At 33.4% G+C, this 21,420-nt stretch overlaps 1 protein-coding gene across 3 annotated transcripts in view; it reads left to right on the top strand.

Moving 5' to 3' along the window:
• PRKAR2A (protein kinase cAMP-dependent type II regulatory subunit alpha) overlaps positions 1–21,420 on the top strand; it is a 133,553-nt gene that overhangs the window by 97,346 nt on the left and 14,787 nt on the right. For all 3 annotated transcript variants that reach the window (XM_074283222.1, XM_074283221.1, XM_074283220.1), the window contains 3 exons: positions 2,572–2,673; positions 5,669–5,743; positions 18,002–18,067. In XM_074283222.1, coding sequence (XP_074139323.1) covers positions 2,572–2,673; positions 5,669–5,743; positions 18,002–18,067 — 243 coding nt within the window. The remainder of the gene's footprint in view (positions 1–2,571; positions 2,674–5,668; positions 5,744–18,001; positions 18,068–21,420) is intronic.

Here is a 21,420-nt window from a genome sequence, read left to right as displayed (position 1 = left end):
CGGTATTTTCTGATATTTTTCTCATTTCTCTCCGCGAGGGCTGGCTGGGACTAGGCCACACCCATTGAATTTGGAAGGAGTTTAACAGACTCCTAAACGCCCAAACACGCTAACCGTCGCCGGTTAACCCAGTCACCCAGGAAGGCCTAGCTCTCTTCCTGTCTACCGTCTACAGCCCCCTCCAGAACCTATAACTAGACTCAGGGGGCTTCACAGGGGCTTACCTCCACTGGGTTGCTGCGCAGCAAATTTCTTGACTGATCTGTCCTCCACCAACCGGTTGGGATTTTCGCCGCGGAGTTTCCGTTGCTTTTCTCTGAGTTTCTCCACTTTGGGTCCACTCTACGTCAGGGAGCAAGGAGAAGCCCCTGGACGCTGACGGGCTGCCTAAATCAAGGCAGGGCGCCATCCCACTAGCACCCAGGAGTTCACTTACTCACCGAGTAAAGGATCCTGGACGAGCCCCCAAACTGTGTGGTACAGAAATGGTGAGGGGTCACCATTTAATAAAAAAAGCTGGAGAGAGCTCTAGAGAAAAGCAAAGTTTATTGTACGTCCTCACAAAAATCGGGCGTCCCACTCCTCGAGTAGACATCGAAGAGAGGAAGCACCTCCTGTGGGCAGGAAAGCGCCTTTAATCCCTAAAAAACGCCCCCTCCCACCACTGACCCTCATCCTCATTGGCTGAGAGTCTTACATTCTAAACGTAAGATCTACCCATGAAATTGAACTTGACCAATAAGTACATAGTTGCCCATATTTGGATGATATAGGGAGATGATATCATAGGAGGGGAAGGCAATGCCCTTTGCTCGAACTTCAGAGTCCTTCAGGCCTACTCGAACTCTGAAGTAGATGAAGCCTTACTCGATTTTCACAACTGTCTTGAAAGATCTCACCTCATCTCATTCAATCATCTTTTCACATTAAACAGGGATTACAGATTCTTTAATCCTAACCTCTATTGTAATTCTACTCAACATTTAGCTATCTTTAGTCCAGGAAGCATGCAACTCTTTGAATGTTGATCATTTTGGATAAATGTTTCAGAGATATACTGAAAAATAAGTAGGAAAAAGAGCTTGCTATAGTGGATAGAGCATTGGACTTGGTCTCAGGAGACCTGGCTTCACTTACTACTTCAGGTATATTTAAACTAGCTCTGCCATTATACATCTCAGTTTCCTAATTTGTAAAATGAGGACAGTAGTAATTGTGAGGACAGTGCTTTGCTCATATTACAGCACATTCTTACGTGCTTTGCACATATAAAAGCACACATTTTATAATCTAAACTTAACACCTTATCTAACAGGGGAAAAAAATAAAGATAGCATAATTCTTTCTCCAAAATTCTATTGAGGATAGAAGCCCAAGGTTAATCTGGCAAATTAATCTCGGATTATCATGACCTTATTGCTCATGCCAGTTTTATAAGGTGTCATGGTTATAATTTCCAGAAGTTTTTCTGTCCACAACAACAAAATATAGAACAAAGAATCATCTGAGAATCCAGACTTTTAATTTTTATTAAATATGTTATCATTATCCCTTTAATGGCCATTCAGACATTAGTAAAGGTGGGTCACCTATAAAAAAAGTTCAGGCTATAGCCACTATAGACACATGCCTCCATTTTCTTTTCTTTTTTCTTTTTTTTTTTTTTTCCTGAGATTGGGGTTAAGTGACTTGCCCAGGGTCACACAGCTAGGAAGTGTTAAAGTGTCTGAGACCAGATTTGAACTCGGGTCCTCCTGAATTCAGGGCTGGTGCTCTATCCACTGCTCCACCTAGCTGCCCCCTCCATTTTCTATAATTGACCAAGACAAACCATTTTCACCTAAACATAACTTAAACATTACTTATTCTTTGCTCTTGCTCATTCTGTGCCTCCCCTGTCATCTCTCTGAATCTTACTTATTCTTCAAAGCCTAGCTTAAATCCTACTTTTTTCACAAAACTTTCCTTTACCATCATAGCCTGTTAGGATTCTGTCTCTAAATTGCCAGAGTGCTTCATTTGACAGTTAGTAGGGCTTTTTTGTATCATGTGTTTGTGTCTCAGTTTTCCAATTAAATTTTAAGTTCTCCAAGGAAGCTTTGTATACCTCTTGGACTCCTAACATGATGCTCTATAGATAAATATTAATATCCTAGATTATCTGGAGAAAGAGGACATAGGGGGAACTGTAATTATTACTCTTAAGTCATTTCTTTCCATAATGGAAACTGGTAGCTTATCTCTGAAGTTTCTTGGATTCTATAGAGTGTGTTAGCATTAGATAAAGAAGTTTTCTGCTGACTAATTTTTTTTATTTGTTTTATTTTTTATTTTGCTTTAGTAATTTGCAGAATTATAATTCAAGTTATCTAGGACTCCACTGGACCCTAGACAAAATGATAGATTTCCCAGGGTTTCGTCTATGCATTTTCTCTCAGTTATTTCTGCCAAGGATCACTCCATGACTAAAGTGACATTTTCATAAAGATTTAGTTTATTCAATACTATTTGCAACTTGATATACATTAACATTTACCTGTAAAAGTTATAATTTCTATCTTTTTCTTGTAGGACCGAATAACGTTCAGAAGAATCATATTGAAAAACAATGCAAAGAAGAGGAAAATGTTTGAATCCTTTATTGAATCTGTGCCCCTACTGAAATCCCTAGAGGTAAGGCCTATTTGAGAAAGAGGCTATTGTGTTTCATTTGGAGGTATAAAGAATGCCAATTTGAGGGAGGCATTCATCTACCAAAATTCTTGGTAAAAGTCACGTGGATATGTTTTTCTTCCTGGGAATGAATAAAAGCCCTGAGAAAACTTTTTTTTTTTTTTTTTTCCCTATAGGAAGATATAAAGTGAAATAAAAAGTAGCACTTTTTCATCAGACATTTGTTAAATGTCTGCTATGTGCTAGACTTGATAGTAAGAGCCTGTTTAAAAAAAAAAAAAAAAGCAAAAACATTCCTGCCCTCAGAAGGCTTACATTCTATTAGAGAAGAGAACAAGCAAGCAGTTTTATACATACAGGATATATACAATGAAAAGTCAGTAACAACAACAGAAAGCCTTTGGAAGAAGGAGAACTTGTAAAAGAAATGTTTATTATTATTTATTATCTTATTAATTTTGAGATACCATAAAAAGCAATTGGCAATGTGGAGAGTTCAGGTTGGATTTGTAGATCTGGGAATTATCTATATAGAGATGAGATATAGAGATGTCTTAACTTGTAGGAAGTAAGGAAATTATTAGGCAAGATATTTTTAGAGGGAGAAAAAAAGAAGACCTAGAGAAACGGCCTTTGAGGACTCTACAACAGTGTAATAGAGGATAATTATAATATATTATAAAATAATATAATAATTAGAGGATGTGACCTGGTTGAAGATCCAGCAAAGGTAGAGAAGCAGGGAGAAAAGTGTTGTAAAAACTTAGAGGAAAGAGTATCCAGGAAAAAAGGACTATCAATAGTTAGAAGTGTCAAAGCCTTCCAAAAGGTTGAGGATAAGTTCAGAAAGATTCAGAAGAGGCCATTAGATTTTAAAAAAATCACTGATGACTTCAAGGAAGCAATTTTAATTGAATAAAAAGGCTCAAGCCAATTTACAGAAGGTTTAGAATTTCAGGGGAGGAGAGGAGAGGAATTGGAAGTAATGAGTGTTGACAACTTAATTGAAATTTAGCTGGGAAAAACAGCTGACAGGGATGCTAAGATGAAGTCAGAGAGTGGGAATGAAAAGAGATAATTGACATGATTAAAGGATATGAAAACGAAGTTTTCAGATCTGTAGTCATATGAAAAATGCTCTAAATTAGAGAAATGCAAATGAAAACAACTCTTAAGCTACCACCTCATACCTTTCAGATTGACCTATATGACAGAAAAGGAAAATGATAAACATCAGGGAGGATGTGGGAAAATTGAGACACTAAGGATCTGTTGGTAGAGTTATCCAGCCATTCTGGAGGATAATTTGGAACTATGTCCAAAGGGTTATAAAAATGTGATACCCTTTGATCCATCAATACCACTATTGGTCTGTATCTCAAAGACAAAATGAAAAAGGACAAATAAGTGCAAAAATATTTATAGCAGCTCTTTTAGTGGTGGCAAATAATTGGAAATTAAATGAGTGCCAATCAGTTGTGTTACATGCTTATAATGGAATACTATTATGCCATAAGAAATGATGAGCAGGCAGATTTCTGTTAAACTTATACTTACATGAAACAGAATGGAGTGAGCAGAACCAGAGGAATATTGTACACACTAACTGCATGCAGTATTGTATTATGATAAACTAAATGCCTTCGCTATTTTCAGCAATATAGTGATCCAAGACAATTCCAAAGGATTCATGCTGAAAAATGTTATCCACCTCTAGAGAAAGGCTGATTGAGTCTGAATGAAAATAAATGCATCCTTTAAAATTTTTCTTTATTTTTTCTTAGGGATGGCTTGTTTTTTGTTTTGTTTTTTTAAGGAAAAGACAGTTTGTGTTTTCTTTCACAACATAGCTAATAAGTAAATATGTTTTGCATGACTTCACATGTATAATCTATATCAAATTGTCTGCCTTCTCAAGAAAAGAGCAGCAGTAAAGAAAGAGAAGATTTAGAACTCAAATATTTTAAAAATCAATGGCAAAAATTATTTTTTCATATAATTACAAAAAGTAAATTTTTAAAATAATTTTCCAAAAGACAAGTGATAGAGGTTTAAAGCCTGCAAAGCTAAATATAATCCATGTAACTCATAAGGGAAATATGGACCTTTAGTGATATGGAGGAATTTTCATTCTTTTTGATCAAAAGACCAAAGCTGAATAGGAACTTTGAAATACAAACACATATCCAAGACAATTCTAATAGGCTTGTGATGAAAAATGCCATCCACATCTTGAGAAATAATTATGGAGACTAAAAAAATGCTAATTTCTTTTTTTTTTTGTTTTGTTTTTTTTTGTTTTGTTTTTCCCTTTGGTTCTGATTTTTCTTTCACATCTAACTAATATGGAAATATGTATAAATTCTATCAGATTGCCTGCTGTCTTGGGGAGGAAAGAAGAAAAGCAAGGGGGGGAGAAAAATTTGGACTCAAAATCTTACAAAAAAGAATGTTGTAAACTATCTTTACATATGATTGGAAAAAATAAAATACTATTAAGTAGGGAGGAAAAAAAGAAACACAAAAACCAGAGAAATCCAAAAAGCTAAATTTGAGAAATTGGCCTCATATATTTTTAATGAAGTATTGACTGCAAAAGAGTAGTAATATACTAAAGTCCTGTTATCTGTTCCTTATAGTCCTTGTCATGGAACCCCCATCACAAAGATAAAAAACTACATTTATAACTGGATCCTTTCTATAAGAGAACCTTTATCCCTTATACAATTTTCTCTATAGGATGAATATTGTGATTAGATTCCATTGCACTTAGCTAAAAGAAAGTCCCTTTTCCCCATTGTTCCTTAAATTCCTTATATATAAAATGAAGTGGGTTGGATGAGATGATAATTCAATTCTGAAATCCTTTCTGTTTTGTTCTTTGTACCTACAATCACTTGATGATGGTATTTTAATGCTTTTCTATATTTGATGAAGGCTTACGGTATTTTTCAGTTGAATTGTCCAATAACCAGTGGGTTGTGGACTATTGCAGGCTTCAGAGAGAATGAAGATTGTCGATGTAATAGGTGAGAAGGACTATAAAGATGGAGAACGAATTATTGCTCAGGTAAGCATGCTTTCAATTTCCTTTCTGATTTTAACATTAATTTTAATTATTATTATCTAATATGACTCTGGGACTTCATTAGATCTACCTCATCAGTCAGCAAGAATTTATAATATTTTCAAGCCCTAGAGGAGATAGAGACAGGAAAATGGAACAGTCTTTTTGCTCAGATATTTCACATCTTTTCAGGGGAGACAACATGTACATATATATAAATTGTATAGGATAAATACAAGTTAAACATAAGGTTAATTAAACTCAAAGAAATTAAGGAATGAGATTAGGAGCAGTTGGGGTGTCAAGAAGCTGTTTGTGTAAAAACTAACACTTAAACAGTCTTGACATAGCAATACTATAGATCACAGGTTAAAAAAAAGTGAATTCTGGACATGGAGAAGACAAGAGATATAGGGTACTATGTATGACGATCAAAGGGAAGGACAGTTATAGAAAGTTAAGGTCTTGGGGGGGGGGGAAAGTCTGGAGTCAGGTTGCAAAAAGTTTCATAAGCCAGATAGACAAGTTTATATTTTATTTTAGGGGCATTGAAGTTTGAGGAAGAGAATAAGAAATTTAAGTACAACCTATACAAGGATAATAATTTGTGGAGCCGTGTGGAGGATGAATTGAAGTAGGAAAAGACTTGAGATAAATGTGCCAGTGGAGAGGCTTGAACTATGTAAATAGTGAGAAAGGGATTTCTCACCAACAAAAAGATTGTTGGTAGAGTAATGTCAAGATTTGTGACTTGTAGGATTTTTGAGGTAAATGATAGTGATGGCTTGAGGATAATGTCAATATCTAGGAAATTGGAATAATGTTGACCTCTGTAGAAATAGAGCCATGTGGTAGAGAGGTGAGTGTGGAAGGAAAGATAATTAATTTTATTTTGGACATGTTGAATTTGAAATGTTCAGTAGGCAATTGGTGATGGGGCCATAAAAAAATATGGGGGCAGAATAGATAAATCTGGGAATTATATGCATAGAGATGATAATTCAACCTATGGGAGTTGATTTGGTCACCAAGGAAAATTACAGAGAAGAGAGCCTTTCAAATATACCCATAGGGGATGTGATATGGATAAAGATCTTGCAAAGGATATTGAGAAGCAGTGGTTAGACAGGTACCAATTGTCTCTCCCTTGTTAGTTAAGAATATGTTTCCTGGGGACAGCTAGATTTTGCAGTGGGTAGAGCACCAGCCCTGAAGTCAGGAGAACCTGAATTCAAATTTGACCACTGGTACTTAACACTTCCTGGCTATGTGACTCTGGGCAAGTCACTTAATCCCAATTGTCTTGCCAGAAAAAGAATATATCTCCTACCCATAGCTTTGAGAAGTATAATTGGTGAGTAAAAGATGAAATAACTGAGGAAACAAAGGCTTGATCTTTAGAGCATTTCAATTTACAATATAATATGTATATATGCCACAAATACAGGGAAAGAATGACTTTTATACGTTACAAACAATCAGGAATACAACATTAGTTAATCTGATTTGTAATTAGAGAAAAGATAGGAACTTTCCAAGTTGAAAGAAAACTTCTTGCACCATTCTTTGGATCTTAGTAAGTTTCTTATCCTTAATTAAATATCTGTAAACAGCAGATAGAGTGGTCTAGTTTACCAGTCAGGCAAGGGTAGGTTCAAGGTTTTTTTCCAATTCTCACAATTGAATAAAATTTTCTTACAAGAGAGAATTTGGACTAGATCCCTAATTGAATAGAAAGGAAACTGAGCTAACTTCATAATTGAGTCACAAGATGGATTCAGTGCACTTTATTCAGTTTCTATAATTAATGTCTTGTCCTAATTCCCTCAATTCTCTCAGTTTGATTCATGGGAGTGGGGAGTCCATTTTCACTATGAATCAGCTTTGTGTAAGCCAAATCTGTAAGCTTTTTCATATATTCATAATCAGAATTATATAAGGCATATTATAGTTCGAATTATTTAAAGTACTAATGGACTGATTTTGAGAAAGGAGATTTACATGTCACCAAGGTAACAACAACAACAACAAAATCTTTAATATAAACACCATGAAACAAAAGGCTAAGGTAATACAATAATGATCTTCAGTATTAACTGGCACGAAGTCTCCTTGTATCTTAGTAGTCCCTTCCCAGTGACCTTGGGAATCAGCACATTTTGAGTCCCAGATGTCTCATGGAATTGTCTGGGCCCTGTATTATCTTCTCTTGGCCATTCTGGAGTAGGCTTCAATCTCAGGGTACCTATAAATAGGGCCCTGCTTTTCTGGTTCCAAATTGTTTGAAGAAATTCTTAGGTTACTCTGTTAGTAACAAATCTTAATTTAATTAATTTAATTTTTAATTGTCTAGTACAATTTCTTAAATTTGTTTCTCCAATCCTGAAGCATCAGGGAATTTCAGTTTTTTAATATACCACTTACTATTTCTATCTAAATCTTATATCTGAAAGAATCTTTTAAAAAAAAAAAAAATTCACGAGGATCTAACTTGTAAAATGCATTCTTCTATCTATTAAAATATAAAGTCCTTAATCCAATTTTGAGAATTGATTACTAAAACATACTGAAAGGCTAGATCTCCATACTAGATATATTTGGAAGACAACCATATACATCTGTATATATAGTTCTTGGGGGGGGGGGGAATCTAATTCTATTTCTTTCTCAAAATTAACTTTTCCATTTAATTAAAGAAATTTTACATATGTCTTTGTCTTAGTACTTTATCTAATTTCTCCTTTTAGAAAATATCTTTCCTATCTTATAATTTAGCCACAAATGCAGATTAAAATTATAATACTTTTCATACTTGCATCTTATAGTAGCTCAGAGATGTTCTACTACCAGTCTATTAATTAATAGATTTAGTACACCCTTACAAAACCTCTACTGCTCACTTGCCCTGACTTTTAAATTTGCTATGAAAAGAAAGAGAGGGACATAATTATAACAATATCAAGATTCATCCCCCTCAAGGGCACAGACTAACCTGACTTATACCAAAGAAGGGGAAAATTCCCTTAGTTCTGTTTGATTCCAGTCAAGTATGTCATTACAAGGTATCAAAAGCAAAATTTATCCAAGTGGGGAAATTTCCTGTTCAGAAAGGAAACAATTCCATGAAGAAACTGAGTCAAGAGGATCTTATCTTAGATCATGTCAAGGTCATCCCTTCACATTTCCCAGAGACAGACATCCGTCTCTGAAGTTCTCAGATTGTATAATACATTCCATTTTCTACTATTGGTTTCTTGACAATTTAGATAGTCATCCCTGTAATCAAAACTCAAAACAATCAGAGTCTCAAGAATTTTTACTTCAAATAGCAAAATTTCACTAACCATAACTTAGGACTTAACTATTATTTTTATATGTTTTCCTAATTGTTACGTTTAATTTATCCTTTACTTATAAATTAAAACTAACTACATTGTGAGGTACCTCATAGTTGACTCATCAATGTATTGGTTATATCTTTAAACCATCCTATATATTTTGTTTTTGTTTTTGTTCTTTTTTTTCCACCTATATATTTTCATAATTTTTACAAATAATAACCAAACATTTTCAAAGGAAAACTCATTTTGTAGTAAATGTTACTATTGTTATGCATTTTAAAACAAAATATACCCATTAAATATTTAACAGTTTTCAGATACCTATTTTAGCTCATAGTCTTTTAAAAGCTCAATTCATAATCTAACCACATCCAGATTTTTTTAAAACTTTTAACAGCATTTCTGATAGTGATTTTCCAAATAATTAATATAAGAGAAAAAATTTTAGAAATCCAATAAGAACACACTCAGTACTAATACATTTAAAATATAAAACCAACTTATTACCAGTCAGATGACATCAATTAAGCTGAATGCATTTCCAAATTCTTTCACATACAAAAAATCATTTATCTTATTACTTTTGGCAGTTTATACTAATCACATCTAAAATTTCATATGGAGTTATCAAATATGGAACAATTGCATCAAATTAATAAGATTTTTTTTTCTCTTTTAATTTTTTATGGTGTGATATTTTTAATAGTTTTTATTTACCAGCTGTATGCATGGGTAATTTTACAACATTGGACAATTGCCAAACCTTTTTATACAACCAATTTATAAATGAACTTTTAGAGTTGAGGCTTTGGCTTGTGTTTGCCTTTTGTTATAAATACTTCTAATTTAGAATTATATACAAATGATATAATAAAATGTTTTATTTTTATTTCCACACCACTTTATAGTTACTAAGGTACTTTCTCATGTGTTTTCTCATTTGATCCTCAAAACAATTCTGTGAAGTAGGTAGGACAAGTGATTAGTATTCCCATTTTGCAGATGAAGAAATTGTAGACAGATATCTAGTAATTGGTAGAAGTTTTCTGACTGCACTAAATCAGTGTCTTTAAATTTATATATTATAGCTGTTCTTCAAAATATTTTCTTTCATTATTTGCTATTGGATATTGAATATTTCAGTGATCTATGATTTCATTGATATGGTTACTCCTTCTACCAGTATAAATTTCAACACCTCTATTACTTAGTACAAAACTTCTTAAACTTTGGGTTATGACCCCTGATGGGGTCATGTAACTGAATGTGGGGGTCATGAAATTATGATTTATTATCAGTAAATGTTTGATTTTTATATCTACTTTAAATACCTATGTACCCGAGGTTGCATAAACATTTTTTGGGTGAAAGGGATTGTGGGTGGAAATTTAAGAAGTTGTGACTTAGTGGAAAATGATTAAGAAATAATATGGGGGAAAATTATTTTACCTTATAAACAATTGGATCTTAAATATATCAGACTCATTTGGCCTTGTTCCAACATACATCCAAGTCTATCACTAGATCATATTCAATATTTTAATATGTAACTAAAATAAATCAATTTAAAATTGGAAAACAAGGTTTTGTAGGGATTAATGTTGAAAAATTACCTGTGCATATGCTTTGAAAATAAAAAGCTTCAATAAAAATAAATAAATGAATGAATGAATGAATGAATAAATAAATAAGGTACATCAATTTTACCCATGGCTTGTGGGTCTTAAAGCATTGTAAAAGCAGCATTTTAAGCAAGTCTTAGCTCTTCTTTTCCCTTGTTGGTAAGATAAAATAAAGGAAATAACAGTTATACTAGGAAAACAAGAAATACAAGAACTAATAGAAATTTGAGGCTAATCTTAACCATGCTTTTTATTCTGATTGCTTCAAACTTTATAAATCTTTTTTGGTAAACTATAATACTTACACCTACAGTTTAGCATTTGATTATATACTTTTATCTTCTTTCTCTCCTTTATGTGCTAATCTGCCATTCCCAAGCCAACTACAAGTATCCTGCAGGACATCAGCTACATGCCTTATACCTCTCATTAGTCAGACTGAATAGAAGGAAAGAGAATAGTGAATTAGAGTAGTAGTTGAATCCCATAGTGAGAAAAAGAAAAGTTATCCAGTAGCTATTGATTTCAGCTCAGCTCGATTCTATAAATGAATGGGGAGCTAAGCCCAAGACTCCAAACGTAGAGAATTAAGAATTTTAGTTAGGGAGCAGAGTCCCTGTTAAGAACAAAATAGAGGCTGCTTAGGAATATTGCTAGTTACTTTTGGTTAAGTAAGCAACATAATATATTTAAGTATCACATAGGGTAATGAGTTGCATGAAATTTCTTCTACTTCTGGAAATTCCATTGTCAAAATGAATATGAGGTCAATAGTTCCACAGACTTATTCTGACCTTTCTGTGTTCCTTGCTTCCCTCATTTCATCCACTGCATAAATAAATTCATGGATTATTCCCTAATCCTTCACAAACTACTAAAAATTGATTTTAGTTTCATCTTCCCCTTTCTTTTATGTGGCAAAAGTGGTAAGTATTTTTAAGAAATAAGTCAAGGAAGTGTGATAAAGTAGAATGAATGATTTACTGAAATGAGGAAAGACTTGGCTTCCTGTCCCCTCTCTGGCTTTTATGCTGGACTGTGTAAACCTGAGCTAGTCACCTAATTTCTCTTAACTCCATTTTCTTTATCGGTTAATCATTGTAACTTTCTTACCTGGTGGTTGTGGTGCTCAAAGGAGATAATATAAGTAAAATACCTAGCAAAACTTAAAGCTCTATATAAATGTAAGTATTAATAATATTAGCAATATTAAACAAGAAGGAAACTGAAGCCCACTAGCCAAAACAACAAGTAGAATGTGATACTTTAAGGAGACAGTAATTTCATCTTCATTAGTACTCTTCAAGACTAGATCACAGTTGATGGAAATATTATTGGGTAGACTTGAGCTCGGCTATGGATTAAATTCAATAACTTTTGGGTCCCTTTGAACTATGAAATTCTGTGTATAGGACTTGAGAGTTTGGACTCACTCTGTAGTTAGGATAAATACTTTGAATTGTTTCTGTTATGGAAATAGATTTGCCTTGAGCCATCCAACATATTCAACTAGTATCTTTTATGCTTGATGATATTTATTCATTTTCTAAAATTTTTATTAGTATTTTTCTCCTTTATGTCATCTTGATTTTTTTGGAATGTATCCCCACTTCCTTCTTCTATTCAGCAGGCCATTACTTATAACAAAGAATGAACAAGTAAGGACAGGGAAGAGCATTTTAACAAAACCAACTCATCAAACAAGTATATTTAAAGTTTCATGCTTGTAGTTTCTATCTCTGCAAAGAGGAAAGAAGGGTACATACTTTTTTCCATCTCTTACTTTGTGGCAATTTCTTCCCAATTTTACCCCTTCTTTTCCAGATTTATTAACTATTTGAATTTGTTTTCCTCATGCCTGGAAAGCATTCCACTCTCACCTCTACCTCTTAAGATCCATATTCTTCTTCTCAAGACTCAGCACAAATACAAACTAATCCATGAGAATGTTTCCAATCTCACCTCCCTCCTTTAAGCTTCTGGTACTCTTTCTTCCAACACTGTATATCTATTTTGTATATATGTTTATAAATGTGGGCAGTGACTGTTTCACTTCTTTTTATCCCTGGTGCTTAGTACAGAATTGTTGATTAATCATCTTATTTTGTGCTAAGTCTGGTCATTATAATTACACAGTATTCAGCTTTGTTTTTCTTTTTTTCATTAACATTTTTATATTAATTGTACATTATTTTCCTGATTCTGCGTACTTCTCTTAATAGTAATTATATAAATCAAAGGTTCTTAATCTAAGGCTCATATACTTTCCCCCTCCCCCAATCTAAGAAAATTAGCTTTCATAAAGGTACATAAATATTTTTATGTGTGGATTAAAAAGCCAACTTCACAATTCAAAGGGAGTTATGGTTAGATAATAAGAAACATCTAGATTTTAATGAACTACAAGCTCACTTAGTCACCCATTTAATAACACAGCCAAAAAAAGCTAATGTTATCTTTGCTACTCTGACAAAATAAATTTTAAGAGTATGCATGAGATGATGCTTAACTGTGTACTAGCAAGGCTTTATCATTAGTACTATGTTTAATTCTGGATTATATTACATTTTCATATTTATTTACATATGTATTCATTATATTATTTTTTTTTCCTCTGAGGCTGGGGTTAAATGACTTGCCCAGGGTCACACAGCTATATTCATTATATTATAATAATAGCTAGCATTTATATAGCATTTCAAGGTTTGCAAAGTGCTTTACATGTTATTTGATATGTAGACATGTATAGATCAATAATTTCATTGATGAGAATTCTCATTGAGAAAGCTCCCTTTATTAATGTAGACCAGGAGTTGCTCTTTGACTCAAAAATACATTTTCACTTGAGGGTATTTGTTTTTCATCACATTTATTTCAGAATATTTATCTACATGCATATATACATACAAGCCGTATATGCATGGATTCTCATACCCTTTCCACCCTCAAGCTGTATAGAAAAGGAGTAGGCAACCTTCAGAGGCCTTCACTAGACATCTTTAAGCAAAATATACATGTAATATGTTTCATATGATATAAGATTTTTTTTCATACATGTTTTAGATTAGATAGCTTCTAAAGTCCTCTCCAATTCTGGAATTCCTAGAGGTAGTGCTAAGACATCAGTTTTACTCCCACATCTGCTACTCACTATTTTGATGATCTCTATCTACTTCTATACCCATCAGCTCTGCCATTTGTAAAATTAAGAAGGGATTGGAATAGATTTCAGATATCATATCTAATAATTTCATGATTTAGTGTTTGGTAATTTTTCCTTTCTAGATGAAAAATTTTGCACACTAACTGGATGGGTAAATTATCTTATGATAAAGAATGTTTTGTGTCTAAATATTCAAATTTTTTGAATTGAAAAGATTCCAGTATGAATTCTCTGATGTACATCAAAATTTCCCTTGTGCCTAAATACTTCCCCATACTCAAAACATTTATAAGGCTGCTCTCCAGTATGAATTTGTGATATATAGTAAGATTTCACTTTGAAGGCACTACCACATTCATTACATTTGTAGGATTTTTCTCCAATATGAACTCTAGTGAGCATTAAGGCTTTCTTCTCCTAAAGATAATTTTATATTTCCCTCTGATATGAATTCTGTGATGCCTAGTAAAGCCTGAATTAGAGCTAAATACTTGTCACACTCATTACATTTTTAAGACTTACCTCTAATGTGAACTTTCATGTGTGTAGTAATCCTTGTTTGTGGAGGCTTTCCTACATATATTATGTGTAAATGGTTTATCTCTAGTATGAATTTTTTACTGTATAACAGGGTTCTCTTTCTTCCTGAAAGCTTTCCAATATGCATTATATTTATAGGATTTCGCTCCAGTATAAATTTTCTGGTGATCAATAAGGGTATTCTTTCTGTCTAAAGGCATTCTCACAATCATTACATTTATAGAGTTTTTCTGCAGGCTGAATAGATGGCATATAGTAAGAAAGGAGCAGGAGACTAATGCTTTCCCAGATTCAATGATTTATGGAATTTTTCTCCAATATGAATTTTCTCATGTAAATTAAGATTTCTTTTCTAACTGAAGGCTTGTAAAGTATCTCCTGTTATCATCTTTGTTTCCAGTTCTTAGCTACCACACCAAAAGTCTTTCTAACGGTATTTTGACTTTTTTGACTTTACCTTCTTGGGTATATATGTCCTGTAAAATGGGTGAACATTTTGTTGGTTAGTATTAAGTACAACTGTCTCAGTCACTATTCTAAGTGCCAGGGGTATAGTGGAAGGCAAAACACACCCTATGCTCAGTGTGCAGTCTGATATCTTAAATATTTCATTGCTTACATGTTTACTATATTTAAGAGTAAATGAAAGGTAATCTGAAAGGAATGGCACCAATAGTAAGGAAGACCTGGGATAGACACTAGCACTTGAAACAGGAAGGCAGACTTGAGCTGAGTCCTAAAAAACAAAACAAAAAAAAAAAAACAAAAAAAAAAAAAAACAAGGAAATTCACAGTAGTGATGAGAGGATAGAGAACCTGAGGTACAGAGACAACTAGTACAGAGGTTCAGAAATGAGAGTTGGAACCACAGGTGGCCTGTATAATACTAGAAGAGTCAGGTGTATGAATTTTAAATGCCAAGGATAGAAGCTTACATATTTAATCCCTGGGTAATAGGGAGTCTCTAAGGTAACAGGGCTAGACATAGGCTTTAGAAAAATTACTTTTTGCAGCTGCCAGAGCATAGAATGGCAAGGGAGAAACTAGAGTGGTGGTTGTGAGTATGAGAGCTGTTATAATGGTAAAGCTATATGAACTAGCAACAAATAACTCATGGTTCCATCAAGTTGTCTTTATGTAGCCCTTCTGTTGTTGATTTTATGCCTATCTTTTTTCTTTGCCATTTTTTTGACTATGTAATGAAACCTTGGAATTGTTTTGATTTGTGGTGTTCCTCCATTATTGCAAAAGATTTAGAACCAGAAAGGATATAATTAAAAATGTAGCAATGAAGAGTGAATATCATTCCTCAATCTCAAATTATATTAAAAAGCCATACTCATCAAAACCTTTTAGTAATGAAAGGTCATAAAAGAGCTGTATCTCCCACATAAATCCAAACAATCTGAAAAGGGCACCAAGACAGAGCATTTATTCAGTAAAGCCAGCTCCTCCCTTACAGTCTAAAACTTAATAGAAAGATGGCCAGTAGCCTACAGGTGCTGGAATAGAAGCTTAGCAAAAAAAGCACTACAAGTGCTGACAAAAAAGACTTAAAGATATATATATGGGCATGGGGGAAAGGGTCACATCGGGGAAACCAGCTAATCTCTAGTAAATTGGTATGAAGCTTATTGACACTATGAATAAGTAAATACTCCAGAAAAATCCTAGAAACCAGCAGAATTTCTGATAATCTGGGCCAAAAGCCAGTAGGACCGTGACATCAGCCTTTTGGAAAAGAAGTGACAGAGTCAGACCCCAAAGGTTACTCTGCATTCTTAGGAGTCATAGTGAAATGATTTCAGGATGTGTGGCAGGAGAGCTAGGTTTTGTCAGGATCAGAACAGAAGACATCAAGTTTCTACTCAGGATTATGTTAGGAGGAAATGGAAATGAATTTGACTCCCAATAGAATGATGGGTTTAAAACCAGGGATTAAAGTATAGGATGAGAACCTCAGATCAATATCTTAAACAGCTCTAGGTATTAACCTACAGAGACCGGATAAAAACAGGACCTATCCATCCCTCCAAGAGCCTCGGAGGTGATAAGGGTTAGAAGAGAGAGATGGAATTCCTGTACAAAATCCTAATCCAGACACTGAATCTGGAAGTATGAATAAGCCAAAGAAAATTCAGTACCATGAAGAAACCTTGTAGAATAAGAAAAATTCTAGAGAGAAATGCAGAAGGACATAGTAACCCCACTACAACTGTAATAGTAGCTCAGGGAGAAAATGTGTTGTGACCAAGATTTTAGTAGCCAGAAGAAATGAAGCCAAAAAACAAAAGGACAAATAAGACTGAAGAGTTAACTTTATGATGAAGAATCATACAGGAGAGGTGGAAGGAAATTTGACAGAAGAGAATCAGAAGATTACACTACTAAAAATGAATTCTGTGCAAATTATTATTACTGATCTTGGGGAGTAACAACACTGAAAGGAGAATAGGGAAGGAAAAACAAGCTTTTATATAGGAGCTGTTATGTGCTAGGCACTGTGCTACATGCTTTTTGCAAATATCTTATTTGATCCTTACAACCTTCTACAATTGGGGAAACTGGAACTAGTAGAGATTAAGTGACTTCCTAAATATGGATCCAATACTAGAGAGGATAATTTCAGGTATAACGTCTTGTGGGAGGAGCTAGATTTCCTTTGAATAAAAATAGAATGTCATTTCCATTGGTAAAATGGAAAGGATAGGGGCAAGAGAAATATGGAATTTTTATGTAGGAAGCCTTCAACTTGAATTACAGAGCTGTAGAGAAAAAGTAAGAGGAAGTTTGCTAACCATAGGACTTATCTTTTCCTAAGTCTTCTTAGTAACCTAAAGCAACTGTGCTCTAAATCCAGGCTGGGTAATAATAGCAGTTTGTTCACTCACCCCAGTGACTGGAGCACTCTGGTATCTGGGCCCTTGATAGTTAGATCTCTCCTGACTCCAGTTCTAGCACCATTTATATTTCATTATACTTTCCCTTTTGCCTGACATCACCAAAGTAACCGTGGTCACAAAAGAAAAGACAGTCTTTTTTGTACTACCCTACATTCTTTAGGAATGTCTCTTATTACATCGGTGCCGATTTTATTATAATGTGCTATTATTAAATGAATGGGGGAAGGGTGATAGTGCTTTGTGTATAGTGACAACATGAACGAATTTGGACTAATATGAATGTGTTAGTCCACCATTATGAGACTGAATGCTGCTGAAGGGACTGCTTCTTGAACAGCTCATGTTGTTAAAGCATAGATTGGTTGATATCCTCAGGTAAAAAGGACTTCTCATGTTGAAAAATTAGTTCATTATCCCTTGAAAGATGCTGTCAGTAGGATGTGAAGAACATAATAATTAGGAGCTATTTTGTCTAACTGTATACCAGTAAATTTAATAATCTAAGTGAAATGAATAAATACTTAGAAAAATACAGATTCCCCAAATTAACAGAGGAGGAAATAAACTACTTAAATAGTCCCATTTTAGGATGTGAAGAACATTGTAAACTATAAAATAAATAATGATGCCACTATACTATACACTACAGTGTAGTAAACATGAAGTTCTCCCTTTTTTCTCCCTTATTGTAGGGTGAGAAAGCAGAGAGCTTTTTTATTGTGGAGTCTGGAGAAGTGAAAATCCTGATTAAAAGCAAGGTAAGTTTACATATAATCTTATGTCATTTTACTGGAATTTTAAATATTGGGAGATACAATTCAATTTAGATGAGGCAAGAAGTAACCAATATACATAATTTCAACTATTGTTTTTATTGATTGTTTTCCACAATTGTCAGTTTTATTACAGGATTTGAAAGTAACATTGTTTCAGTAATCTTCTAATTTTCACTTTGCAAATTTTGGTTACTGATAGATAATAATATTTCCCTTTCTTGAATTGAAAGGGAGTCATAATAGAAGATTTTAGACTTTAGACTTTTTTTAATGTATCTAAATACTTAGAGATGGGTAAAGAGTATACCCAGACAGTTAAATATTATTGTATTTTAATTACTAACATGCAGATAAAGTTTCATGGCAGAGAAGACCATCAAAACAAACAAGTCCTTTTTTGTTTGTTTTTGTTTAGTCATCTATTTATTTTAAAAATGAGAAACATATTAACATATTAGATGATGTTACTAGATAGATTTTTTATTAAATAATTCTATATGTATATTTTACAAAACAAAAAATTCTTTATAACAGTTATTTCCATAGATGGAGCTTCTAACAGTGTTTACTTGTTCATTTCATGTTACATAATTTCTTTTTAAATAATTCTGCAGATATTTTTTGTTTAAATTTATTCTGAATTTAACAAACACCACATAAAATGATTATTTTCATATATATAGTAGAACAGAAAAAAATATATAAAACCACAAATCTTTTTTAAAAACTGTAATTCCTCAGATGTTATATATTTTCCATGTATTTCTGTTATATATTTTCCATGTATTTCCATGACAGCCAAACTGACCTTTGTTGTGGGAAAACTCCAGCACATACACAAATTAAGGTACAACCCTGTAAAAGTTTTATTGATATTATAAGGCATAGCAAGTAGAGAAGATTTTCAGTTTTAAGTGAGTACTCTCCAAAAACCATTTTCTACTTCAAAAGGTAAAAGCAAGGGTGGTTATGGCTATTAAGTACAGGGGAGCAGTGTTTCAAGTTTCAAGTACATTATATGTCTTATTGAGCACTGTGAGAAGGACATTGGCATAGGTGAGAATATGTTAAGAAAGTCTTAACAAGAACTAAACAGGAGTAAAACCCAAATAGGGAAATGGACAATCTTGCTAAGTTTACATCAAAATGAAGGCAAGTTTAAAGATTAAATCCCTCAAGTCAGAAGAAGGTTCTCTCTTTTCCTTCTAATTTTTCCTAACACATGACTTTCTCCCCTCATCTAAAATCTTTTTCATTTGTCTTACCCCTTGGAAAGCCTTCCTTCTTTACCTCTACCTCTTTGTATCCCTTGCTTTTTGTTAAATTGTTACTATCTTCTTTATGAGACTACTAAAGGCTCCCCTAGCTACTACTTCTTACCAAGATACCAGCTTTCTCCTTTGCATTTTGTGTGTTCCTATGTATGTGCCTAAGCTCTATAGGTAATAACGTATACTCCTTGAAGGCATGGAATATCCTGTTTTTATTGTTGTATTCCTTGTATTTAGCACAGAGCTTGGCGTATAGTAGGTACTTAATTAGTACTTATTGATGATTAGAGAAACTGTTCTATAATTTAGTGTCCCTCTTGATAATCACTCCATAAAATACTTGAGAATATGCTGTTTACATGGTATGAAGGAAGGAAGGGAAGTATTCTAGAGCTAAAAACACTTAATGGTTCTTGGGTAATCACACATTTATCTTTCAACAATTAATTCATCTTACATATTCAAACATCAGTACCTGAAATATCTTTACTACAAAATACCCACTAAAATAATTACATATCAAGTCAGATTGATCATATTTGACTGGGCAATGAATTACTTTAGAAAAGAAATTAATTTTCTAAATAATTGAAGTAACCTCTTTGAATGCCAACATTTCATTTGAGCTATTTTTTATGGAAATCTCTCCAAAATTGCCATACTTTCCTGCCATCTTAAATAGTATATATAGCACATAATTTATCCCATTCTTAAATTCAAAGTCATCATTGCATATGTATTTTATATTTTCTTATTTAGTTTTTTAATGTATTTATTTAAAACAAATGCAAAATTAAAAAAAAAAAAGAAAGAAAGAAAATAGGAAAAGAAAAAAACAAAACAAAAAACATTATCATCTGCCCAGCAGAACATCAGGCAGGATTCAAAATACATAAGAATGTTGTTGTTGGGTTTTTTTTTTCCCCATTATATCTTTCAGATAGTCCAATTGTTGTTTTCTCTTCTTGATCTGTTGTTTTTCTTTTATCTTTTCTTGGCCTTTTTTTTTTTTTTTTTTTTTTTTTTTTTTTTGGCTGAGGCAATTAAGGTTAAGTGACTTGCCCAAGGTCACACAGCTAGAAGTGTTAAGTGTCTGAGGCCAGATTTGAAATCAGGTCCTCCTGACTTCAGGGCTGGTGCTCCATCCACTGTGCCACCGAGTTGCCCCCTGTTGTTTTTCTTTTAAGATGTTTCACATTCTCTTCTATTTTTTTCGTTTTTTACATTTTGTTTTATTATTTCCTGGTCTCTTATAACTTCACTGGTTTCCCCCCTTGCCTAATTTTAATTTTCAAAGAATCATTTTCTGCTTTAAGACTGGATCTCCTAGTTGGTTGTCTTTCTTTCATATTCTTGTTTTTCTTGAATTTGATTTTTTTTTTAATTTTTCCTCAATTTTTCTTGATTTGTAAAGTATTTTTTTAGTTCTCTAAATTCTTTTGGGGCTGGTAGTCATTTAACATTTCCCTTTGGGGTAGGGGAGTTTTTTAAATATGTTTTTTGTTCTTTACTTCAAAATCCTCTGAAGATGAATGCAGTTCTTTTGTTCCTATAGTAACTTTGTTTAGTTGGATTCTTTCTCCATTGCCTGCGATTTGTGTTGAGCTTCCTCTAAACCCACCTAGTTTCAGGACTCCCTGCTTGCTGTTTCAGTCCAGTTAGTTTTATAGGATTGTTCATTTTTACACACTAAATGACCACCAGGATACTATTTATGGTTCTTGTCTCCTTTTTATAGTTTTTATATCTTTTCTTTCACTTTCAATTGCACATTTTCAAGGGAATATGAGTGACATAGTAGGAAAGAGTGCTGAATTTAGAGTTAGGAGACCTAGGTTTGAGCTCTGCTCCTGGCATTTGCTGACTAGTTATGTGACTTCTCTGGACTTTCCACATTTCTTCATCTGTATAATATTTACCTCTACTTCACAAAGTCCAAGGGCTTTATAATAGGTAAGATGGTAAAGAGATGTTAGCTGCTCCTGTTATTACTGCTGTTAGTAAACCAGCTCCAGCATTACTCTGCCCTTTAATTTACTGTTTTTAACCCACCATGGAAGGAGA

The sequence above is a fragment of the Sminthopsis crassicaudata genome, chromosome 1 (genome assembly GCF_048593235.1).
Source record: "Sminthopsis crassicaudata isolate SCR6 chromosome 1, ASM4859323v1, whole genome shotgun sequence".
NCBI lineage: Eukaryota > Metazoa > Chordata > Mammalia > Dasyuromorphia > Dasyuridae > Sminthopsis > Sminthopsis crassicaudata.
This window is presented reverse-complemented; position numbering and strand designations above follow the sequence as displayed.